Raw genomic sequence first — 27,159 nt, forward strand, 5'->3', positions numbered from 1 at the left:
AAATAGTTGACGTTTCAGGCCAAGAGCCTGCATCAGGTCTGGAAAGGAAGGGGGCAGACACCATGATAAAAAGGTGAGGAGAGGGGAAGGAGGACAAGCTACAAGGTGATAGGTGAAGCCAGGTGGGTGGAAAAGGTAAAGGGCTGGAGAGGAAGGAATCTGGTAGGAGAGGGAAGTGGACCATGTGAGAAAGAGAAGGAAGAGGGGACCCAGGGAGAGGTGACAGGCAGGTGAGATGAGGTAAGAGATCAGAGAGGAGAACAGAAAAAGAGGGGAGGAGAGGGAATCTTTTTTTTTAAATCAAAAGTTACAGAAATCGATATTCATGCCATCAAGTTCATACCCAGACAGAATATAAGGTGGCACAAGAGGATGTGGACCGATGTGTTGGAACAGGAATGGGAATGGGAAATAAAATGTTTGGCCACCAGGAAGCTCAGCTTTTGGTGGATGGAGTGTAAATGTCATGTTGCATGGGACTTTGGCTGAACAGTCTCACATCTCTCAGTGCACCTGTGATATACATCCCCCACTTCAGAACCCCTATACTCTTCCAGTTGCCCCACAGAACACATCCACATGGTGTTTGTTAGCTGTTAAATACCCTCGCTGTCTAAACTTGCCAGCAAACATCACTTTGGGCTGTACAGCTATTAGAAATATGTTAATCACAAACTAATTGCTCTTTTAAAAATTATACACTGAAAGATCAATCCTAATAATGGTAGAACAGGAAATGCTGCCTTTTTAATCTCCAATGGCCTAAAGTTGCAATCTCCATTCCATGTGTCAACACCCTCCCCTGGGTGTGCTGTAACCCACATGTGGGACAACCTTCACTCCAGCATCCACCAGATCTCCAGTCCTGAACTCTCACACACCCACCTCCCCCACCATCCCCCTTTCCCCGCTTCCCTGCATCCCACCATTGGCAACTGTGCAGCCCAGCTATTGGCCACCTTACCGAGGTGCCTGACCTCACCTCACCTCACTCCCTGAAGTCAGACATTTACTGATGAAATGCCGCAAGAGCCAGAGGAGAGGAAGTGAGTGTTGCGTAGGTGGGCCCTCTCTCCACTTAACCCTAGCCTAATCACAAGACAATTTACAACAACCAATTGAGCCTCAAGACCACCTTTGTCAATCTTATTTGTGTTATGTCTGTTTACTTTATGTTGGTTAAATACTGTGAATATTGAATGATGGAGTAAGTTTGAGGGGATGAGCGGATCTGCCCTTATATCACTGCTCCTTCATCACTGGGTCAAATCCAGCGACTCTCTCAGTGGTACTGTGGGAGCACCTTCACGAGAAGGACTGTAATATTTCAAGGAGGCACCTCGCCACCAGCCCAGTGGCCTCACCAGCAATGCCGCTCCCCGATATGCGAATACATTACAAGCCAACAGGGGGAGCTGGAGAGCTTAAGACCTGCTGCCCAACTGGGCTGCATCAGATTCATTTTATGTTATCAAAAGATTTTCACGTCATTGCTTTTATCGTTGGGAGCAATTAATGTCTGCAAAAACTAGCAGGCTTAAAATAAATATACTGATGCACATTTTGTCAGTGGCTCATTCACAGACTCACCGAAAAGATAACATTGGAAGTGGTTCATATTTGCTGATCTTCAAGTTATTTAGCAGACAAATGTGTACAACTCGATACAAGAGTGCAGGCATGGTTCATTATCAAAACAAGCATAAACAGACAGGAATAGCAACACAACCTATCTGGTTATAGGATTTGTGGACAAGATAAAAGGGGAATAACAAAGACAGCAAAGGTGGCTCAAGAAAGTCACACTTGTGAGGAGGGATGATGAGCTCGAAGACCAGTGGACACTGCACCATACACCTGTGCATGATAGAAAAGATCACGTGTTGACAAATTTTTAAGAAGTTCATTGATACAGGAGCTGATGGTTGGGCTCAGGCACGGCCTGAAGAAACTCCTGCTGGGATGTCTGATCTGGGATGATTGATTTAGAACAATCACACCCATCTTTCTCTATGTGAGCTATGACACGAATCAAGGACGGCCATTGGCCAGTTTTACCAGTGAGCCTTTGTACCACTGTTGTTGACACCTTCACTCACAGGGCAGCAAGAAGTAATCTTTTCAGCAAATTAAGAAGTAGTTTCATCATCTTCCTAACTTTAGGTAGCCAGCTTGCACAGAATCGTCCAGTTCAATACCTGATTAACGTTTCATATTAGTTCAACATTAGCTCCCTTCTTTTCCACATTGTTAATGAATCTGCTCTACTGACCACACATGCCCACCGCATTCAGGATCACCCAGACCTTTAGGACTACTCCATTTAATTGACATTGTCTTATACTCGTTCTGTCCAATGCATTACTTCTTACAACTCTGTATTCCATTCTATCTGACACTTCTCTGTCCACTTTTTGGGTATATCCACATACCCCTCTCTATCCATTCCTCACCTCCCCAAGGTTTAACCATATTTCCAAATGTTGTCTCACTGACAAGTCTGAAAATACTATCCTATGTATACACACCAAAGTCAAAATAAATTTTAAAAAGCAATGATGTCCCGTACTGACCCCTGGGGAACATCACTGTTCACCTTCCTCCCGTACAAAGTCTGCTACTACTACCCTCTCCTATCCGCACTGTACAGCCAAAACCTTGCTCACCAGCCTGGCATGGAATTTCATTAATACATGTTTTCTAAGTATTTATCTACTGATTCCCATCATTAACTTTGTTCAAAGATTTCAGGCTATTTGGTCATGGTTGGCATTAAGCATGAATGGCATTTAACATGCAGGCTCTCATTTATCAATTCAAACTTTTCCTTGTATCTATTCCTGCTTCCTCTGGTTATCTTTTAAAGGTTCCCCATCACCAACAGGACTGGCAGGTATCTGATGTCTTGTTTTGAACACCGGTTATACATGATCTATTTTCTAGTTCTGTGACACCCTTCTGTATCGAGGCAGAGTTGGAAGATTAGGGTAACCTTTTATGCAGGGATTCCCAACCGTTTTTATGCCATGGACCAATACCATTATGACCATAAGATATAAGAGCAGAGTTGGACCATTTGGCCCATCAGGTCTGCTCCACCATTTCATCATGGCTGATCTAATTTTCCTCTCAGCAGCAATCTCCTGCCTTTTCCCCATATCCCTTCATGCCCTGACTAATCAAGAACCTATCAACCTCTGCCTTAAATATATCCAATGACCTGGCCTCCACAGCTGCCTTTGCAACAAATTTCACAGATCCATCACGCTCTGGCTAAAGAAATTCCTCCTCATCTCCATTCTAAATGGACATCCTTCTATTCTGTGGCTGTGTCCTCTGATCTTAAGCAAGGGGCCTATGGACCCCAGGTCAGGAAGACACTCTTCTGCAATCTCTACCGTCATTTATTAATGAAAATGGGACTAGACATACTGACCATCTGTTGAGAGAGAAAGAGTTAATTTTCAGGCACTTCATCAGAACTAAGAATCGTCAGTTGTGCCACTTTGGATCCCTCCCTATCTGCTACGAACACCTTACATCTTGAAATATTAATTGCGCAGTCCTTTCCCTTTTACATTGATGTTATCACTGCTGCACTGGAGTCATACACGGTTATCTGCATTTACACTCATCAAGCTTACTCACCACACTTTGTACATGTTCTGACAGCCACTTGCCAGGCTCATTCTAATACTTTCTTCTTTTATTTCTTTAGAGATACAGCGTGGAATGGGCCCTTCTGGTCCTTCAAGCCACACCGCCCTGCAACCATCGACAACCCCAACTTAACACTAATCCACTCACAGGTCAAGTTATAATGACCAATTAAACTACTTGGTATATCTTTGGACTGCGTGAGGAAACCGGAGTACCTGGTGAAAACCCATGGGGAGGATGTATAGAAACTCCTTACGGAGGACACCGGGATTGAACGCAAAAATCCAACACCCCTAAATGTAGTAACATCGCACTAACCACTACTCTACTGTGGGAGGAAAGCAAAGGACCCACAGAAAAGCCACACATTCCATGAGGAGGATGTACAGAGAACACTGGGATTGAACTCTGAACTCCAGCTCCCCGAACTATGCACTGCTCTGTCTATCACATTCTGCTGCTGTGACATCCTGAGGCCCTGCCCACTGCCATTTACTTTCACCGTTACACCAGTGAAGTGCCACACCCGAACAACTGCCCATGTCCTTTACAGTGCAGCTCCCCCATTTTGAACATGTCCCTTGCACATCAGCTTGCTCAATCCCATTTTTATTTTCACTGGCATGTGATACTGAGTTTAATCCAGAGGTCTTTGGAACTCCCTTCCTACTCCTGAAATTCTGATTATGGAGCTACATCCCCTTACATCATTTCCAGCCGGAACTCTTACCTCAGGATGTCTGCATTCTTTCAGTCATGGCCTTTACTCCAATGTCTGGCAGTCAACACTTACATTGGTATCCCAACTCTGGACTCCCAGATTCCTAGTACAATTCTAAACATATGTTCCTGCTCAGACAGTCTTTGATACATATTTTGGTTGCATTCCTTCAACAGATATACATCCATCAAGCTCTAAAGCAGGGGTTCCCAACCTTTTTTATGCCATGAAGCCTCACTATTAACCAAAGGGTTCATGGTCCCCGGGTTGGGAACTCTAATGGCAAGTACCAGTCTGAGAGAGACACAGATCTTGAATATTCTTACATGTAGTAGTAATTAAAATCACTTGAGCTGAGTACAAGGGGTTGTCTATTGGTGAGCCTTCAGGTGGCTGTAGAGGTCAATCCAGAATCCACCTAATGGGGATGTTAGGATGAAGAATGCCTGTGGAGGCTGATGCATGGATAGCCACCACACAGTCCTTGACAGATTGGGACAGGGTCCTGTAGTTGGAATGCAAGGTGACTGGGGACCCTTCACTGCTGCAGCCTTCCTCCACCTTCACAGCCATCATGATGTGTCACCATCTTCCTCCAGCTCACCATTGAGGTCTTGGTTGGAATGCTCTTTATCTGGAACCTCCTTCTTGACCTTACCACCATGGGTGACCCTACCAGGAGGTAAACTCCAGACAGCATCGCACTTGGGATCTCAGGAACTCACAAGCTTCTCCACCACGATGAGGTGATGATCCTCAGAGACTATGTCTACATTCTGCATCTTTCCTGTAGGTAAGTGACCAAAACTGCACACAATACTCCAAATTGGACCTCATCAATATCTTATACAACTTCAACATAACATCCCATCTCCTGTACTCATTACTTTGATTTATGAATGGAAATATGCCAAAAGCTTTCTTTATGACCCTATCTACCTGTTACACCACTTTTAATGAATTTTGAATCTGTATACCCAGATCCCTTTGTTCTACCACACTCCATAGTGCCCTACCGTTCACTGTGTAAGACCTATCCTGGTTAGTCCTACCAAAGTGCAACCTTCACACTTGTCTGCATTAAATTCCATCTGCCATTTTTCAGCTATTTTTCCTGCTGCTCCAGATCCCACTGCAAACTTCCTCACTGTCCACTACACCCCCAATCTTGGTGTAATTCACTAATTTGCTGATCCAGTTAACTACATTATCATCCTGATCATTGATATAGATGACAAACAATAACGGACCCTAAACACAAAGTACACTGCAGATGCTGTGGTCAAAGCAACATGTAGAACACGCTTGTGGAACTCAGCAGGTCAGGCAGCATCCGTGGAAATGAGCAGTCAGAGTTTCGGGCCGGAGTATGACATAGCTGAAAAGTACACTTTGATGTTTGATAATTTGAGATTGATTAAGTCTTATACTTGATGCTGGCACCATAGTTTTCTACCTTTGAACATTTGGACATATCAAATAAAAATGTTATATTTAGACTCAAGGGTGGGGGGGCATTGACTGCATATCCTGTTTGACCTCTACTTTGACGTTCATCTAACATTAGATTTTTGCCTCATTCTTGACTTCAGAAGAATCTTCTGGACAATATCATCTCTCGATCTAAGAGTACTTACTGTGAAGAATTTGGAGGATTGTGAAGGGAGAGTGAGACTTGCTAATGTGCTGGGGCATTTTGAGATTAAGAATATAGTGCTGGGTCTTCTGAAAGCATTAAAGTGGATAAGACCTCGGGCCTGATGGTATATATCCCAGAATATGGAAAGGAGCAAGTGAGCAGATTGCTGGGGTTTTGACCAAGAATCTTTGTGTCCTCGCTAGCAACAGGCAAGGTCCCAGAAGACTGTAGAGTAGCAATGTAGTGCCTTTGTTCAAGAAGGGAAATAGGTCATCTGGGTAATTATAGAGCAGTGAATCTCACATCAGGGGTGGGGAAGCTAGTGGAGAGGATACCTGGAGATATATGTGCATTTGGAAGGGCACGGCCTGCTTAGGAACAGTCAGCATTGCTTTGTGCAGGGTAGGAAATGTTGAGTTTTTGATGAGGTGACAGAGGTGCTTCATGAAGGTAAAGTAGTGGATGATGCCAACATTGGTAAGGTATTTGACAAGGTCCCTTATGGCAAGTTGATTCAGAAGATGAAGATGCATGAGCTCCAGGGTAAATTGCAAGTTTGGGTAAATTATCAAGTTTGTGGATGACACCAAGATTGGAGGATGTAGACAGTGTAAAAGACTATCAAAATAATAGTGGGATATAGATCAGTTCCAGATATGAGCAAAGAAGTTTAATGCAGGCAAGTATGAGGTGTTGCACTTTGGGAGATCAAACGAAAGGAGAAAACATACAGTTAATGGTAGGCCCTTTAATAGCATTGAATTACAGAGGGATCTAGAGTCAGAGTCCATAGTTCACTGCAAGTGGCTACACAAATGGATAAGGTGGTCAAGAAGGTGCATGACATACTTGCCTTCACTGGGAGGGTGCTGAGTATGAGAGTAAGGAAGTTATGCTGCAGCTATATAAAACTTTAGTGAGACTGCACTTGGAGAACTATGTGCAGTTCTGATTGCCCCATTATAGGAAGGATGTGGGAGGAGTTTATTGGGATGCTACCTGGATTAGAGTGCATTAGCTGGAGAGAGAGGCTGGGCAATTTTGGGTTGTTCTTCTTAACATTGAAGGCTGGGGGAGACCCAACTGATGTTTTAAAATAATGAGAGGGATAGATCAGGTAGACAGTTAGAATCTGTTCTCCAGGATAGGGTAGAAATATTAAACAGCAGAGGACATGATTTTTAGGTTAGGGGTGGGGGGTGGGGTGGAGTTTAAAGGTGAAGTGAGGGCCAATTATTTTTAATGCAGAATGGGCTACCATGGGTACTAGCAGAAGGAGGCTGCTCGGTGGAGATTAAGAAGCTTTTAGGTAGACATGAATACGAAGGGAATAGGAAGAAGATACATCCTGGGCTGTTCCTACCCTTCCCTAAGGTCTCACTCTAATGCTACCTCATACCCTGTCACGCCAACTTTTGAACCTCACTCCCTACAACCATTCCTTTTTACTCTCTCCCTCCTTACACCCTTCACTTGTCACTTCTGTCACCAATCTAACCCTATCCAGCTCTCTAACCCCTGCTTCCCTCCCTCCAGCCTTTATTGCCCCTTCCTTGCACACACCTACCTTCCCCCTCCTAGTCACACTCTCTCCATTTCACTCCTCACTCTCCCTTTCCCAATATAACTTCAATCCAACCTCCCACCCACCTCACTCTCACCTGACACTTCCCTATCTCCTCCCCTGCCCCTTCCTCCCATATTACATTCACCCTCCTCTAGATCCTCTCTCATCACCTAGACTCAATCTGTCTCCTACCTTCAATCCTCTCACCCTCACTCCCACTCATACACATTCATTCCTTTTCCTACCCTCAATCCCTCCTGCTCTGACACACTTTTCTCTCCCCAAGCCTCACTACCCACCTCCCTTCCAACATCCTTCCGAAGGCTTCCATTCTTCTCCCCATCCTTCTTCCTTTCCCATCTCCTCCTTCATAATTCACTTTGTCTCCTTCTTCAGTCAGCCTCTCAATCTTCTCCTCTCTCTTACTGTCCCTTCCCTCTCCCACTCACTTCTTTCATTCCCCTCCTCCACTGTTCCTCTTACACTTCTTGCTCCCTCTCCTTCACTCCACATACTCTGTCTCCCCTCCTTTCCATCTCAGCCTCTCTCTGCCTCCCGCTTCCTCCTGAACCACCCCCTACTCCCCCTCAGAGTCAACCTTCTCCCTCTTTCCTTCCCTCTACCCCCATCCCCATCCCCTCCCCTGACTGTGCTGAGATGGGTTACAGCTCCAATTGGATGTGACCAGTACCCCGCTCCACCACCACTCCCCCATCCTCCCCACTCCCCCAGCTTCTTTTTTGTGGCCCCTCCCTTTCCCCTTACCCTCTTCTCCCTCTCGCCACCCCACCTACCTTGCTGAGCCCCAGCTCTCCGCGGACGCCGGGTGGGGTGAGTACGTACAGGAGGGCGCAGGCTGCGATCGCGCCCAAGCCCTGCATCAGGGCGGAGAGTAGCGCTCGCAGCGGGCTGATGCGCAGACCGAGGAGCAGGGCCAGGCTGACGGCGGGGTTCAGGTGGCCGGCGCCTACCCCCTCTGTGCAGAGCGAGGCGGCAGAGACCGCCAGCCCGAAGCCCAGGGCCACCTGCAGGGTGTCGGGCTGCTCCCCAGCCCAGTCCAGGGCGCTGGCCACGCCGCAAAACACCAGCACAGCCGTGCCCAGGAATTCGGCGGGCAAAGCCCGCCAGAAAGACTCGCTGTGCACCTCCTGCTTTAACTGCTCCATGTGGGATTGTGAGGGCATGGGGAACCCAGTTCACACACACACACACACACACACAGCGTCCAAGGTCAACCCAGACTCTGGATTTTTCCACAGCCCGCTACTCAACATCAATTTATGCAAAAAAATTTCCAAATTATTATAAAATTAGCTCTCCCTATGACTCTGTGCAATATTAATTACCACAGGTACTTGTTGCCCCGGATGCCATCACGTTCACCTATCATCACCTTTATAGACAGGCTGGCCCAACCTGAGGGGTGGGGGTAGGTTGGGAGTCTCTGCTTGATTGCGAATGTACACCTCCAGTTGAGTATGACTATTTCCCAGGTGGAAAGGAGCTGGGGTTAGGGACTCTGTACCGGCCCTGTTTGACAAAAAGTGTTTACACACTGTCCCCAAGCCCCTTATCTGTGCTTGCAATGGGTTGTAGATGCTGGAAATCTAGAGTAACACACAAAATGCTGGAGGAACTCAACAGGACAGATAGCATCAATGGAGAGGAACAAACAATCGACATTTCAGATTGAGACCCTTCATCTTAGTTGTCTTGGGATAGAAGGCCTAGTTTCAAGAACTGATGAATGAAATATAGGGTTGAAGGTGTAGTTAAGAAAGAGATGTGAGTTGGTGAGCTAGAATTAGAAAAGGGGAAAGAGGTCTCATTGCTGATGTTATTCTCAATGCCTTCATCTAAATCATTGACGTAAATCGTAAACAGCTGTGGTCCCAATACCGAGCCCTGTGGCACCCCACTAGTCACCACCTGCCATTCCGAGAAACACCCATTCACCGTTACCCTTTGCTTTCTATCTGCCAACCAGTTTTCTATCCATGTCAATATCTTCCCTCCAATGCCATGAGCTCTGATTTTACCCACCAATCTCCTATGTGGGACCTTATCAAATGCCTTCTGAAAATTGAGGTACACTACATCCACTGGATCTCCCTTATCTAACTTCCTGGTTACATCCTCGAAAAACTCCAATAGATCAGTCAAGCATGATTTGCCCTTGGTAAATCCATGCTGGCTCAGCCCAATCCTATCACTGCTATCTAGATATGCCACTATTTCATCTTTAATAATGGACTCCAGCATCTTCCCCACTACTGATGTTAGGCTGACAGGACGATAGTTCTCTGTTTTCTCCCTCCCTTCTTTCTTAAAAAGTGGGATAACATTATGAGTACAAGTGAGGACAGCTGGGTGAGCACATGGTCAAAGAGATCATGGGGTGGGAGCAGAGAGAGATGTCTCACAGAACTCCTGTCGAAGAGAAGATTTAAATCCCTTGAAGGTACTTCGCAGTGGAGCAGCAAAACATAAACACACGAGATTCTGCAGATGCTGGAAATCCAGAACAAAACACACAAAATGCTGCAGGGACTCAGCAGGTCAGGCAGCATCCATGGAAAGATATAAACAGTCGACATATCGGGCCGAGGCCCTTCTTCAGGACCAGAAAAGAAGGGGTCAGAAGCCATTTAGGATGCCATTCACTTCACTCTGCCTGCCAGATATTGGGATTAATCCCACATCTCTGATCCATAACCCGCAGGTCAATGCTCTTGCTCATTGTGGCCTTGGTGTTATGACATTACCAGTGTTCTCTATCCCTGGGCCCTGGTTACTGAGCACTCTGCTAAGGACAGGAAGGTACTTAAAATCCACCTTGCATTGATGTCTGTGGCTTAGTTCATTTTCCCCTCAGCACATCCCTTGCAAGTTAAACAGATGCAGCCAAGACAATCTTCTTCACACATGTAACATACTGGTAAACCCCCCTCCGCACTCTCGCCTCATACTCTGTACTCCCCCATCAGTCTATATTTCCTCCATCAACCCCAATGTACCACGCCCGCCCCCTCCCCCGCAGCCACACCTGCTGCTAGTAACGGCAAGATCACCATGGTTCAATGGTCTAATGGTTGTGCTATATCCTCCCCTCCATCTCTTCACAGATTCAGGTTTATTTTCTCCAGGGCAGGAAGTTAATTATAGTTAACCCCTTGCCTCTCACTCTGTTGAGCACTTCTAATATTTCACACAAATTGTGTTTCAACTGTGTGTCATACCCACAATACCAGTGAAGTATAGTACAGTTCAGAGAATTGGTTTAAGGATGATGATGACTGGTGGAAAATTTCTTTGCTGTACTCCGCACAGTGCAGGGATTAGCTACATCCACCAAAGTGGACCTTTAATGCAAGCCTCCAACCCTTCACTGCACCATCATCTAATAATTCACACGCATTTCAACTTCTGACCTTCCAATTTGGATGCAAGAGGGCTGCAGGTGGAATGCAAGGCTGCTCTGAACTTGGAGCAAGGTGAATGCTGAATACAGGCTGTGTTAGCACAGGTGAGTGAAGGAATTCACCAACACATTCCTGCTGTTACACAAGCAGAGAAGTTTCTGCTTAATTTTAAAATGATAACTTTGGATGACCAGGTCAACAAGTGAGAGCTTGGCAGTTCGCTGCAGCATCAAAATCCATGCACAACATGGAATGTCTTAGCTGGCTCAGTATTTCCTTGGTGCATGGGGGCATGTGCTGACTGCACTACTGCGGCTGCACCAGTGCAGGTTTGAGCCCGGCACTCCTCCCGCTGCAAACTCTGGTGACATCAGGTCCTCTGAGAAACATCCAGCTTACCACCTACTGCGTCATGTTTACTGATGGTTCTGCTCCAGAATGCGATCAGTTCCGAGATTCAAATGGAAACATGGGGGCAGGAAGCGAGAAGTCTGAAGGATGGAGGAGAAGGAGAGTGAATGGTGGGGATGGAGAGTATCTACTGTCTGACCTCTAGCTGCTGAGATTGGAATGCACTGCAGAGGCTTTTCTTGCACTCACCACGGGCTATTTGCTGATTTTTTAACTGCATCTTTGTCGAATGGTTTCAATGACATGGCAAGTTTGAAGAGGATTCTGCACCGTACTGCATCATGCCATAAACAAACTGAGTTTAGGAACATTTCCTTTACTGGCTGCAGTAGACCTCATGAACTCCCGGATGTAAATAAATCCCCACCTATACCAAAGTATATGATTTAGTTAAGATGACACAATCTTCCAGATTCACTGTCCAAGGTGTGAGGTTGCAGACAGAATTCCACGATCACTATCATCATCAGAATCAGCTTTATTATCAATGACACATGTCATGGAATTGGTTGTTTTGCATAAAAATTACTATAAGTTGCAAAAATAAATGAATAGTCCAAAAGTTCAGAGTCTTTAAGTGTGCATTTTCAGGCTCCTGTACCTCCTGCCATGTCATATGACGTGGGCGATCATTCTCTTTCCATGACCATGATTGTTCTTGGCAAATTTTACCAAAGAAGTAGTTTGCCATTGCCTTCTTCTGGACAGTATCTTTACAAGATGGGTGACCTGAAAAGGGCATATCCCGGTTGCTGAAGGCCCATAATGAACTAAGGATAATGATAATGATAGGTGCTACCTTCTTGAGGCATCTTCTTTTGAAGATGTCCTTGATGGTGTGAGGCTCATGATGGATTGACTGAGTCTAAAACCCCCTGCAGCCTCTTGTGATCCTGTGCATTGAAGCCTCTGTACCAGGCAGTGATGCAACCAATCAGAATGCGCATCACTGCACATCTGTGGAAATTTGTGAGTCTTTGCTGACATACCAAATCTCCTCAAACTCTAATGAAGTAGAGCCACTGCTGTGCCTCCTTTGTAATTGCACAGTGTTAGATGCTCTGCATTAATAATATCATGGCCACACCTGCTGATATTATCCCCTAAGTTATTTGGTATATTGTATACAGAGACTACACCTTGTGGATATTAATTCAATGACTTTCTTCATCTACATCAAGCTGGGTATTAGCACATGAGAGGTGTGGCTTTGTAAAAGGTTCTGCCTTTGCCAAATCAACACACGTATCTTAGAATGCAGGGAAAGGGTGTACACTGCATCATCTACTGCACTGCAAAGCCAGGTCGATGAACACTACGATGGATATCACCCACTCACTGCCCATTATGTTAACCATTGTCCAATGCCACTCAAGTTTGCCTGGGGTTTTGATGCTGAGGATGCAAGTCCAAGTCTCCAATTGCTCCTCGTCTCTATCCAAAATGGATGACCCCTTATTCTGACAATATGTCTCCCAGTCTAGATAGTCCACTGGGAAAACATTGCCTCAGTATCCACCCAAACAATCCTCAGAATCTTGTATAAATTCAACATTCTTCACCACCTCCTATGAGGTTCTACCATCCCTGGGAAGTCCCTACAGTGGTAATATTTAAGGCTGGTTTCGTCAGTGACTTTGCCTGAAACTGTTGCATCATTCCTGCATATTTTTATATTCCATGCCCTTTCAATAAAGGCCAATATTCCACTAACTTTCCTAATTCCTTGCTATAACTGAATGTTAACCCTTGTCACCTGTTCATCCCACTCTCACCCTGATTCTCTGTTGTCAATCTCCTACAGTCTTCCAATGATGGCTAACATGATCTGGAGGAACCTGCACACACTGCAGTCCCAGCTGACAAGCTCAGGTAATCACACTGACATTTGTTAGATAATTCAGCTTCACCTCATTCCTCAGACTCTGTTCCACAATCTCCATCAGCACAGGTGTACCACAAGGCTGTGTGCTTAGCCCCCTGCTCTACTCACTTTATACTTATGACTGTGAGGCTAAGTACAGCTCCAATGCCGCATCTAAGTTTGCTGATGACACCACTGTCATTGACTGAATCAAAGGTGGTGATGAATCAGTGTATAGGAGGGAGACTGAAAATCTGGCTGAGTGGTGCCACAACAACAACCTCTTACTCAATGTCGGCAAGACCAAGACCAAGGAACTTCAGGGGAAGGAAACCTCAGGTTGTATATAGTGATGTATATGTACTTTGATAATAAATTTACTTTGAACTCTGAACTGTTATCTTGACGACATTGGTCTGCATCCTATAATGCGCATTCCCTCATTCATTCCTCTCTCTGCTATTTAAATCTTACTTGCTTTCTCTCTTTCCTAGTTCTGGTGAAAGGTATTTAACCTGAAACGCTCACCCAGTTGCTCTCTCCAGGGATGCTTCCCAACCTTTTTCTCTCTTCCTGGCAAATTTGGCCTCTTTGGACAATCAGCCATTATAATGAACAGTAAAATCAGACACTCAGTGGATCAAGCAGCATCTATATAGAGAGAAACAAAGTCCAATGTTTTAGGTTAGTGACCCTTCATCAGATCTCTGCAGAAAGGTTCCACCAGACCCTTCATTTGAGTTTTGATGAAGGGGCAGTGACCTGAATGTTAACTCAGCTCAAATGCTGCCTCACCCATTCAGCACATCCAGAATTTCAGTTTTACTTTCAGATCACCAGCGTCTGTTATTCTTGATTTTCAATCACAATAATCCACAGCCTTACCTTCCCCGTGTTTTAGAGGTCTAGAGGAACATATGGCACTGTGCAGAAGGCTTAGGCACATACATATAGCTAGGGTGTCTAAGACTTTTGCTCAGTACTGTATTTGTCACATGGAGCAGAGAGTTTCTAAATCTGGTGGGAGCAAAGGATGTTGCGAATGGTGAAGGTGGAGGGCTGCAGGAGAGGTGTGGGACAGGTGGTGGAGAAGGAGTGCTAGGAGCAAGGGGTTGGCACAGGTGCAGACACACCCAGCCCTGAGACACCAGGAGAAGTCGTTTGATTCCAAATAATTGGCTTATTGATCATTACAGAATGTCTCTCTAGTGATTCCTGCTCCCTCCCCTCTCCCTGCCCCCTTCCCACCCTCAGTCCACAATAGAGACCCATATCAGAATCAGGTTCATCATCACTCACGTATGTCATGAAATTTGATTTGTTTTGTGGCAGCAGTACAATGCAAAACATAAAATTGCAGCAGCACTGTGCAAAAGTCTTAGAGACCCTAGCTATATATGTAATGTGTGCCTAAGACTTTGCACACACCATGTCTGCATGATGCCAATTTAAACTAATCCCTTCTGCCTGCACAATTCCTATCCCTCCATTCCTTACCTGTCAGGTTTCTGTCCAAATACCTCTTAGACATTGCTGAGATAGCTTCCACCACCTCTCTTGGCATCGGAAAGATCAGCCTGTTTTTGGAGCCATAAGACGTGGGTAACGGTTTTAATGGCTATCTCTGTATCAGTTTTACTGTGGAGAAAATGAAGAAAGCTAAGGAGATGAGGGAAATGATGTCTTGGACCACATACAAATTACCAGGGAAGAGGTACTGGCAGTATTAAAGCACAGTTAGGTGGATAAATCCTTAGTGCCTGATGGAGTGCATCCTCAGAATTTGTGTGAAGTTAGAGAAGAACTCACAGAGGTCCTTGCAGAAATATTTGCTTCATCTTCATTCAAAGGTGAGGTTCTAGAAGACTGGTGGGTGGCTAATGAGGCACCGTTATATAAGAAGGGTGGGAAAAAATCCAGGGAACTACATGATCCTGACATCAATGGTGGTTGTTACTGGAGGGTTTCTAAAGGACAAGATCTATCAATATTTGGATAGGCAAACTCTAATCAGGGAGAGTCAGCATGACCTTGTGCATGGGAAATGATGTCTGACAAATCTCTCTGAGATTTTTGAAGATGTTATTAAGACACTAGATGAGAGTAGGGCAGTGGACATCACATATATGGGTGTTAACAAGGCTTTTGACAAGGTCCTGCATGGCAAGCTCATCTGGAAGGTTAAATTACATAGGATCCAGAAAGAGATAGCTAACTGGACTCATAATTTGCTCTATGGTAGGAAGCAGAGACTGATGGTCAAGGGTTGTTTCTGAAGGTCTGTGATTATTAATAGTGCATCACAGGGATTGGTTCTGGAAATTTCTTATTCATTATTTATGCAATAATAATGTATTCATTTCTATTAATTTCTGTTAATCATTAATTTAGTTCTATTAATTTCTCTGGTAGTGTTCTGTAACTAATGTTACTTATTTAAGCTCCTCAATGTCAACCCTAAATGAAAGTTTCATTACAACCGGTGCGGTCTTTCAGATTTCTGCCATTTACAGTGCTTTCTCATTTTCATTCAGTTTTATTAAGAATTTTCTAGTGATAAGGATTTGTGATCTTGGAGTTCTAATAACAGTTTCGCATTCTCTGCCTTCTTCCTAAATAAATCAGAAAGATCCTGATGAATCTCAGGCTCCATTATTGTAAATCCAAGAATGAAAAAGCCAAGTTGTCATTTTTATGGTCCTGGTAATCAAGGAACTTACCTGCTCTATCTTGCATTTTTAAGGTCTGCTGAGATTTTATCAGTAAACGCTCAATGGATGCCTCAGGATTTATTATCCAATTCTTAAATCAATTTCTAATGAGATAAAACATAGAAAGTAATCTCCACAATGAGCAGTGTCAGAGGAATCAGACTGGCCTGGAAATTCACCCAGAGGGTTAGGATGGTGTTACATGATCACACCTGCAATGTTGACAAAGGAACATTCCCATGAAGCGTGTTGGTGTGACATGCCACAGTGACAACACAAAGGATGTGGAGTGGGGTAGGCTGGGGGATTGCCCCCACCAGCAGCTGCCCTAGCTTCAGCACTATGACCAGCCGGCCACCAGCTCTCACTGACAGCCGTACAGTGACACGCACACACACATTGATGGAGCAACACACTCCTCTGGATACATATCTTGCAAATTTCCCTTCAGGGAAAGGTACCCCAGATCTGAGGGGGCACATGGGGGAGCCTCTCAGTCCATCAGCCTCCTCATCAGGGGCAGTGGGGCAGCTAAACCCTATGACCCCAGGGTCAATGTGGCAGGCCTGGAAACTGCCCGGTATGCATTCATTAATTGTTAATGAACAACTCTCTCCCTATGGAAAAGTCTCTCTGCTGAAACGTGTCCTCGTCACTTTACACAGAGACACCATGCGTACAATGTTCCTGACTTTGTCTTTTTCAGACTCACAGTCAACCCACTGCACATACGTCTAACTTCTGCACTCTGACTCTATGGAAAGACAGTCGATCAGCGGGAGGGATCCAAGACAAAGTCTGAGGCTGATGTAGAGTCACACTGTAACTACCCCTTCCAATCTCTAGCTCAGAACCAGGGGTTGGAGAGCATGGATAAATGAGAAGGGCACTTTTTATCGGCTTCAGTCAGGCAGATAGTCTGTGTCAGCTCAACAGAGGTTCATCTAGACAGATGCCGAATTGTACAAGCTGGGAAAGGTTCAAAAGGCTGGTGTGGATTCCAGACATATGCACAGCGTTTTACCAGCTTCTGTCTCACCCTTCCCTCTCCCTTCTATATACTGGTCATCCTCCCTCTCCACTCTCAGCCCAGATGCACAGCATTGACCTGACCCTTCCCTGTCCCTCCACGGATCCTCCAACAGTTCTTATATTGCTCTATAGGCACTGTGTTCAGCTGTCACATTATCTGAAGCATCCACTTCTAACACCAGTGCTGACACTTGAGCTCAGATTTAGTCATCATTTAGGGGAGATGCCATTAAACTGGAAAGATTTAAAAGGACTGAAATGTTTGGCTGTTTATTCATTTTCATGGATGTTTCCTGAGCTGCTGAGCTCCTCCAGCATTTTGTGTGTTGCTTTGGATTTCCAACATCTGCAGAATCACTTGTGTTTATAAAATCAGAAGTTGCATAGATAGGGTGGGTGAATGCACACAGTCTTTTTCACGGGGCTGGGGAACAAAGAACTAAAGGGCACAGGTTTAAGGCAGGGGTTCTCAACCTGGGCTCCATAGATCTCTCAGTTAATGGTTGGGGTCCATGGCATAAAAAGGGTTGGGAACCCTTGGTTTAGGGTGAGAGGAAAGAGGGAAGAGATTTAATAGGAACCTCAGGAGCAACTTTTTCACCTAGAGAGTGTTCAGTATATGGAACAAGTGGGACTAGCTTAGATGGGTATTCATGTTCAGCATGGAGTAGTTGGGCAGAAGGGCCTGTTTCTGTGAAGGAGTTGCTCAGAGTCAGGTGACTCTTGTCTATCTGGGGCTGTTGGACGGATCTGGGCTGCCATTGATCACACAGATCAACCCAGTGGTTAATCAGGAGGATTCAGCCAACAGAACAGTACGGACCAAGGTTTTTCCCTACCCTACGGAGTCAGAAGCTCTCCAAAGCCATGGGTCCTGCAGGGTATCAGCACTCCCCACCCTGAAAAGGGGCAGTCAAGCTTCACCTACAAGGGATGCACTGCAAAGAAAGGGTAAGTAAATAACAAGCACTTGGAAAACTATTCATTTATTCCTAATATTGACTTTATATGAGATAAAAGAATGGTCTGTTTTAGAATCAGAATCAGAATTAGGTTTATTATCACTGACATGTATCATGAACTTTTTTGTTTGTGGCAGCAGTACAGTGCAAGACAAAAATATAAGTTACAATAAACAGTGCAAGAGAGGAATAGTTCTGGGATAGTTTTCATGGGTTCATTGACTGTTCAGAAATTTGACGGTGGAGGGGAAAAAATTGTTTCTAAAATGTTGAGCCTGAAGACACACACTCAGCATTTTAGGAACAGCTTCTTCCCCTCTGCCATCAGATTTCTGAATGGTCCGTCAACCAATGAACACTATCCCAAAACTATTTGCTTTTTATTTGCAATTTTTTATACATTTCTTATTGTAACTTATAGTAACTTTTGTGTTGCACTGTACTGCTGCTGCAAAGCGACACATTTTGTGATATGTCAGTAAATAAACCTAATTCTGATTCTGAGTGTGGGTCTTCAGGCTCCTGTACTTCCTCTTCAATGGTAATAAGGAGAAGAGTGCATATCCCAGATGGTAGGGGTCCTTAACAAGGCACTGCCTTTTGTAGAGGTCCTTGAAGGTGTGGAAGGCTTGTGTCCATGATGGAACTGGCTGAGTCTACATCACTCTACAGCCTCTTGTGATCCTGCACTTTGGAACCACCATACCAGGCTGTGATGCTGTCCACCTTTATAGAAATTTGCTAATCTTTGGCGACATCTCCTCCAACTCTGAATAAAGTACAGCCACTGGCATGTCTTCTTCATGATTGGGCCCAGAATAGATAGTATACCTGAGATGTTAGTGCCCAGGAACTTGAAGCTGCTCACCCTTTCCACCGTTGGAATGAGGGCTGGTGTATGACCCCCTGACTTCCCCTTTCTGAAGTCCATAATCAAATCCTTCATTTTGCAGATATTGAAAGCAAGCTTGTTGCTGTGACACCACTCAACCAACAGATCTATTTCACTCCTGTACGCCTCTTCATCACCATCTGAAATTCTACCCAACAATAGTGATGCAATTGACAAATTTATAGATGGCATTTGAGCTGTGTCTAGCCACACAGACATGGATGTAGAGGGAGTGAGGTGCACCAGTGTTAATTGTCGGTGAGGAGATGTTAATTCACTGGGCCACACTCTCTTGGCTCCCAATTCACCATGTCCCAATTTCTGGGCTCCCTATTCACTGGGACTCAACATTTGGGTTCCCCATTTCACTGGGCCTCATCCGCTGGGCTCCCAATTCCCTGAGTCTCACCTTCTCAGCTCCCAATTCACCATGTCCCACATTCTGGGCTCCGAATTCACTAGGCCCCACCCTCTGGGCTCCGAATTCACCATGTCCCACCCTCTGGCTCACAATTCACCATGCCTCACCCTCTGGGCTCCCAATTCACCATGCCCCACCATCTGGGCTCCACATTCCCTGGGCCTTACCTTCTAGGTTCCTTTCAATGGTGCACTAGGAACGTTATTATAAAATAACATAACATCTTTTAAAAAGTGAATTAAATTGTGTTGGAGACCTAATAGGAATGATGTCCACAGCCTGGAGAATCTGCCAGACAGGCCCCGCCTAAATGGTGAGATGGTTTATTGGAATTTTATTGCAGAGTACCTTGGTGCAGTCTACAAAGCACAAATCTGACCAGTCACTGAAAAATGCGTGGCTGAGAGACTGATGCAGGGGGCAGGTCTTCGGGTTCCTGGATCACTGGGGCCTCTTCTGGGGGAGGTATGACCTGTACAAAAAGAATGGGTTGCACCTGAATTCAAAGGGGTCCAATATTCTAGCGGGCAGGTTTATTAGAGCCGTTAGGGAGAGTTTAAACTAACGTAACCCTCAGGCTCACCCAGCTCGTGTTCATTTAGGGGAATCAGCCTTCAGCCCTGCCAAACTGGGTAATCACGTTTGTGTGGATGCTGTGTAATGTGCCCCCAGTTACAAACCCGCAATGCAAAATATCAGACAGTACACCATATGCAATTAAATGATTGAACTTTATGAATCTTAATCTGAATATAGGGTTAGTAATGAAAATAAACCAAAAAAAGGCCCAAAGTCAAGTCAAAGTCATGTTGAAGCTCACTCAGTAGTCATTCTTCCACCATCGGTCTCCTCCAAACATCGCCGACCTTCGGACCCTCAGATCCCAGTCCACTCCGTCCGGTGGTCTCCGCATGCATCTTCCCTCTTCATCTCTCCTCGACAAAAGACCGCGAAAAACCATCTTTCCAGACTCACAAGACACAGCAACAGTCTCTTATTGGCTAACATGCATCCTGTTATCTCCAGCCATAACCCAAACATTGCTGTTACAGAGAAACCGTTACCTCAGCAGTGAAATATTACAGAAAAGCCATTTCATTAGCAGTGAAACCTTACAGCACGTTATGCTAATTTGACAGTGAGATGGGAACCAGAGTGATAGGGCCGAGGAAGGAGAAAACAGAAATAAATCAAAGATAGTGTGCAACAGAGATGATAGAAAGGACAGGCAGGAGATGAGGCATAATCACAGCCAGTGGGATGAGTTACAGGATAATAGAGGCGTGGTGCATTAAAACAGAAAGCAACAAATGTTATTTTTCAATACACACAGCATAATAAATAAAATTGACGATCTTGAAATTCAGCTACAGATTGGCAAGTATGATGCTGTGACCATCTCTGAAACTTCACTAAAGGATGGCTGCCATTGGGAGCTGAACGTCCAAGGATATACAGTGTATGGGAAAGATGGGTTAGTAGGCAGAGGGGGTGGTGTGGTCCTGTGTATAAGAAATAATATTAAATCATTAGAAAGGGGTGACATAGGATCAGAAGGTGTAGAGTCTCTATGGGTTGAGTTAAGAAATGGCAAGGGTAAAAGGACCCTAATGGCAGTTGTATACAGGCCTCCAAACAGCAGTCGGGATGTGGATTGCAAATTACAGCAGGAGATAGAAAATGTGTGTCAGAAGGGTAATGTCATTGTAGAATATCTAAGGGATGGCTTTTTAGAACAGCTTGTTGTTGAGCCCACTAAGGGATCAGCTGTACTGGATTGGGTGTTGTGCAATGATCTGGAGGTGATAAGAGAGCTTAAGGTTAAGGAACCCTTAGGGAACAGTGATCACAATATGATCGAGTTCACATTGAAATTTGAGAGGGAGAAACTAAATTCCAATGTGTCCGTATTTCAGTGGAATAAAGGAAATTACAATGGCATGAGAGGGAAACTGGCCACAGTTGACTGGAAAGAGACATTTGCAGGAAAGACAGCAGAGCAGCAATGGCTGGAGTTTTCTGCAAAAAATGAGGGAATCACAAGACAGATATATTCCAAATAAGAAGAAATTTTCAAAGGGAAGAAGGACACTACCGTGGCTGACAAGTGAAGTCAGAGCCAAAGTAAAGGCAAAAGAGAGGGCATACAAGCAAGGCAGAGCTAGTGGGAAGATAGAGGATTGTGAAGCTTTTTAAAAACTTGCAGAAGGAAACTAAGGTCATACAGAAGGAAAAGATGAATTATGAGAGGAAGCTGGCGACTAATATCAAAGAAGATACTAAAAACATTTTTAAGTATATAAAGGGCAAAAGAGAGTCAAGGGTAGATATAGGGCCAATACAAACTGACGCCAGAGATGTTGTAATGAGAGATGCAGAGATGGCAGAGGAACTGAATGCGTATTTTGCATCAGTCTTCACAGTGGAAGACATCTGCAGTATACCGGACATTCAAGAGTGTCAGGGAAGTGAGGTTTGTGCAGTGAAAATTACAACTGAGAAGGTGCTCAGGAAGCTTAATGGTCTGAGGGTGGATAAATCTCCTGGACCTGATGGAATGCACCCTCGGGTTCTGAAGGAAGTAGCTGGAGAGATTGATGAGGCATTAACAATGATCTTTCAAGAGTCGATAGGTTCCGGCATTGTACTGGATGACTGGAAAATTGCAAATGTTACTCCGCTATTTAAGAAGGGTAGGAGGCAGCAGAAAGGAAACTATAGACCTGTTAGCCTTACATCAGTGGTTGGGAAGTTGTTGGAATCAACTGTTAGGGATGAGATGACGGAGTACCTGGAGGCACATGACAAGATAGGCCAAAGCCAGCATGGTTTCCTGAAAGGAAAATCCTGCCTGACTAACCTTCTGCAATTTTTGAGGAAATTACAAGCAGGGTAGACAAAGGAGATACAGTAGACATGGTGATACTTGGATTTTCGGAAGGCCTTTGATAAGGTGCTGCTCATGAGGCTGCTAAACAATATAAGAGCCCATGGAATTACAGGGGAGTTGCTAGCATGGGTGGAGCATTGGCTGATCAGCAGAAAACTGAGAGTGGGAATAAAGGGATCCTATTCTGGCTGGCTGCCAGTTACCAGTGGAGTTCCACAGGGGTCGGTGTAGGGACCGCTGCTTTTTACGATGCATGTCAATGATTTGGACTATGGGATTAATGGATTTGTGGCTAAGTTTGCTGATGATACAAAGATAGGTGGAGGAGCGGGTAGTGTTGTGGAAACAGAGAGTCTGCAGAGAGACTTAGATAGTTTAGGGGAATGGGCAAAGAAATGGCAAATGAAATACAATGTTGGAAAGTGTATGGTCATGCACTTTGGTGGAAGAAATAAATAGACAGACTATAATTTAGATGGGAAGAGAATTCAAGATGCAGAGATGCAAAGGGACTTGGGAGTCCTTGTGCAGGATATCCTAAAGGTTAACCTCCAGGTTGAGTCGGTGGTGAAGAAGGCAAATGCAATGTTGGCATTCATTTCTAAAGGTATAGAATATAAAAGCAGCGATGTAATGTTGAGGCTCTGTAAGGCACTCGTGAGACCACACTTGAAGCATTGTGTGCATTTTTGGGCTCCTTATTTTAGAAAGGATTTCCTGACATTGGAGAGGACTCAGAGAAGATTCACAAGAATGATTCCAGGAATGAAAGGGTTACCGTATGAGGAACGTCTGACAACTTTTGGGCTGTATTCCCTGGAATTCAGGAGAATGAGGGGGGATCTCATAGAAACATTCTGAATGTTAAAAGGCCTGAACAGAGTAGATATGGCAAAGTTAGTTCCCATGGTAGGGGATTCTAGGACAAGAGGGCACGACTTCAGGATTGAAGGACGTCCATTTAGAACACAGTTGCAGAGAAATTACTTTAGTCAGCAAGTGGTAAATCTGTGGAATTTGTGGTCATGAGCAGCTCTGGAGGCCAAGTCATTGAGCGTATTTAAGGCAGAGATAGATAGGTTCTTGATTAGCCAGGGCATCAAAGGGTTGGGGAAAAGGCAGTAGAATCAGAATCAAGTTTATTATCACTGGCATGTGATGTTAAATTTGTTAACTTAGCAGCAGCAGTTCAATGCAATGCATAATCTAGCAGAGAGAGAAAAAATAATAAATAAAATAAAACATAATAATAGATAAACAAGTAAATCTATTACGTGTATTGAATAGATTTTTTTAAATGTGCAAAAACAGAAATACTGTATATTAAAAAAAAAGTGAGGCAGTGTCCAAAGCTTCAATGTCTATTTAGGAATCGGATGGCAGAGGGGAAGAAGCTGTTCTTGAATCGCTGAGTATGTGCCTTCAGGCTTCTGTACCTCCTCCCTGATGGTAACAGTGAGAAAAGGGCATGCCCTGGGTACTGGAGGTCCTTAATAATGGACACCGCCTTTCCGAGTCACCGCTCCCTAAAGACGTCCTGGGTACTTTGTAGACTAGAACCCAAGATGGAGCTGACTGGACTTACAACCCTCTGCAGCTTCTTTCGGACCTGTGCAGTAGCCCCTCCAGTGATTCAGCCTGTCAGAATGCTCTCCACGGTACAACTATAGAAGTTTTTGAGTGTATTTGTTGACATGCCAAATCTCTTCAAACTCCTAACGAAGTATAGCTGCTGTCTTGCCTTCTTTATTATTACATCACTATGTTGGGACTAGGTTAGATCCTCAGTGGGGATTGAGTTGGGATGACTGGAAGAATTGGATCAGTCATGATTGAATGGTGGAGCAGAATCGATGGGCTGAATGGCCTACTTCTGCTCCTATATCTTATGGAAAAGGAGATTCACAATTGCATGGTACCCACCAACTGTTATAACATAACAAATCACCACTCTCAATGTGTAGAGGTGAGAACACAGCGAGACACAGATCTCATTTGTTTTCACTATGACTAAAGGTAAGGCTGAGATCACCGACATTTGTATTGTGGTCATTGTCTGCACAGTGACCATGAGGTGCAATACCTTATAGGCAGTCTTTGGGTTAGGTAATGATCCCATTCAGGTTGGGCTGTATTGGAATATTGGACTCGATTCTGGTTGACCCACTACAGGAAGGATGTTGAGGCTTCAGAGAGGGTTCAGAAGAGGTTTACCAGGATGATGCCTGGATTAGAGGGCATGAGCCATTAAGTTTTTAGAATTTAGAATTTATTTAAATCTTACATCCATCCCACAACTTGACAGAGTAAAATTCTTTGCTTTATGACTCCATTGCAATATACAGACATGTGAATTTAAAAGTCTGATGGCCCATAGCCTGTTGGTCCTGGTTTTAATGCTGCAGTACTGTTCGCCAGATGGAAGCAGCTGAAACAGTCCATGGTTGGGGTGACCGGTGTCTCCCATGATCTTCCAGGTCTCCTTTCTGCACCTGCTGTTATAAATGCCCACAACTGAGGGAAGTTTGCATCCACAGATGCACTGGGCTGCCTGTACCACTCTCTGCAGTGCACAGTGATGAAGGTTGGTGCAGTTCCCATACCAGACGTTGACACAGCCAGTCAGCATGCTCTCAATGGTGCCCCTGTGGAATGTCTTGAGGATTTCGGGGCCCATGTCAAACTTCTTCAGTTACATGAGGTGGAAAAGACACTGTTGTGCTTTTTTTGCCACAAAGCCGGTGTGTACAGTTCAGGTGAGATTATCAGTGACGTGTATAACAAGGAATTTGAAACTTCTCAATATGGAAAGGTTGGACAAACTTGGGTTGTTTTCTCTGGAGTGGCAGCGACTGAGGAGAGACCTGAGAGACATAGATAGAGTTGACAGCCAGCATCTCTTTCAGTGTTGAAAAATCTAATACTAGAGTGCTTGCATTTAAGGTGAGAGGGAATAAGTTGAAAGATGCACAGGATAGGTATTTTACACACAGAATGGTAGGGCCTGGAGCGGTGGTGGAGGCAGATATGATAGAGGTGTTTAGTAAGCTCTTAGATAAGGACATGAATGTTCAGAGAATGGAGGGATATGAGCATTGTGCAGGCAGAAGGCATTAGATTAGTAGGCGTTTTAATTACTCGTTTAATTAGTCCAGTACATCACAGGCTGTAGAATCTGTTCCTGCACTGTACTGTCTATGTTCTATGTTCTGTATATTACGTTCCTGAGAGCTGTGAGGAAACTAATTTCTCTGCAGTCAGAAACATCAGTTTTCGATTGTGTTACTCTACATGCACTTGCTATAAATCTTTCAGTTCATCGATAATCACCCTGACACTATCCATAAATGCTTTCAACCATTACTGAATGCCACAAGGCATGTTATTATTATTATTATTATTATTATTATTATTACTAGCTTGAAAAGTGCTTTAAAATTATATTGGAGGATTTGACCAGACAGAGACAGAAGTCACGCCATGGCATCTCACACCTTTTGCTGAGCCACGTTACGTCAAGTTCCAGGCATCTGAGCTAGTGGTGTATCAGAGAGCATTCTCCAAATACTATTCCATCAGCTTGAAGATATCACTCTCAGAAGATCAGCAGTGACAGTTTACCCACACACAGATTGCTCCTTAAACCCTCACTAAATATAATCCATTTCTCTTTTGACTGCTTACAGTATAGTACTCTTTTCAGAGGTATATCTCCAAAGTTCCTGATGTCTCCTTCTCACTTAAATTCTTGGCTCATTCTCTTTCTCTCTATCTTTACGTCTCCATCTCACTTCCTCTATTTCTCTCTCCATCTCTCTTGAAGAATCATGCATTTGTTCAGAACATAAACAGGCCCTTTTGGCCTATGTTGTCCATATTGACCATAATGCCTTCCATATTAATCCCATTTGCCTGCAATTGACCCATTTCCCTCTTCACCTTTCCTATCCAAGTACTTACATACATACCTTCAGATCTCCTTTACATTTCTCTCCCTCTCACCTTAACCCTGTGCCTTCTATTTCTGTGCTCTCTGTCCTGGAGTAAAGATGCTGATTACATCCTTCATAATTTAATAAATTTGTGTAATGTCATCTCTATGCTTATTACATTCCAGTGAGAATAAATCCAGCCTATCCAATCTCTTTTCGGTCCTTATTACTTTTTGTTCCCTCCGAGACCCCTATAAATCTCAGGTGACTCATTCAGAACCAATTTCCGAACCCTGGCATGTTTTTCTTTCGTCTCCCTGTTCTATTTTTCAATATCCTTTGTAAACCAAGATTCCCTAAACTTAGCAGCTTTGCCTCACATCCTGTCAGAGCATACTGAATTTGAACTCATCGCCTGGTCTTAACCGCCTCCTACACACCAGAAATTCTCTTGCTCTTTTTCAGTCTCGTGTCTCTCTCACTTAGTATCTGTATTTCTCACTCTATCTCTATCTCCCTCTCTCTCTGCCTATCTCCCTGTCTGTTTTCCTCACTCTGTCCGTTCACCCTCTGTCCCTGTCTTTATGTGTATGTCTCTCACTTTGCACCCCCAATCTTTCTGTCTGTGTCAATCCCTCTCTCTCCCTCTTCTGTCTCTCTCTTACTCTGTCTTTCACTCACTTTCTCCCTTTGTTTGTGTTACTCAGTTTCTTTCTCTGTCTCTCTCCATGTCTATCTTCTTGCATCATTCTCTGTCTTTCTGTCTCCCACTCATCCTCCTGCTCTAACTCTCTGCCTGCTTCCTCTATCTCTTTCTCTCTGTCTCATCCTGTCTCTGTCTCTCACACTGTATGGCGCGCGCGCACACACACACACACACACACACACACACACACACACACACACACACCCCTTCCCTCCACCTCTCATTCTTCCTTCCTCTAGAGTAGGTTAAAAGGTCAGCACAACATTGTGGGCCGAAGGGCCTGTGCTGTGTTGTAGTATTCTAAATCGTCATTCTGATTTTTGTGCTCT

At 44.5% G+C, this 27,159-nt stretch overlaps 1 protein-coding gene across 2 annotated transcripts in view; it reads right to left on the minus strand.

Moving 5' to 3' along the window:
- The window catches only part of LOC132384584 (aquaporin-5-like), a 28,623-nt gene extending 19,802 nt beyond the window's left edge, over window positions 1–8,821 (minus strand). The window contains exon 1 of one of the 2 annotated variants that reach the window (XM_059955798.1): window positions 8,382–8,821. In XM_059955798.1, the coding sequence (XP_059811781.1) occupies window positions 8,382–8,771 (390 nt within the window). In that variant the 5' untranslated portion in view covers window positions 8,772–8,821. The remainder of the gene's footprint in view (window positions 1–8,381) is intronic. The other variant, XM_059955797.1, reaches the window with a different exon arrangement.
- Between the last annotated feature and the right edge of the window lie 18,338 nt (window positions 8,822–27,159).

The sequence above is a fragment of the Hypanus sabinus genome, chromosome X1 (assembly GCF_030144855.1).
Source record: "Hypanus sabinus isolate sHypSab1 chromosome X1, sHypSab1.hap1, whole genome shotgun sequence".
NCBI lineage: Eukaryota > Metazoa > Chordata > Chondrichthyes > Myliobatiformes > Dasyatidae > Hypanus > Hypanus sabinus.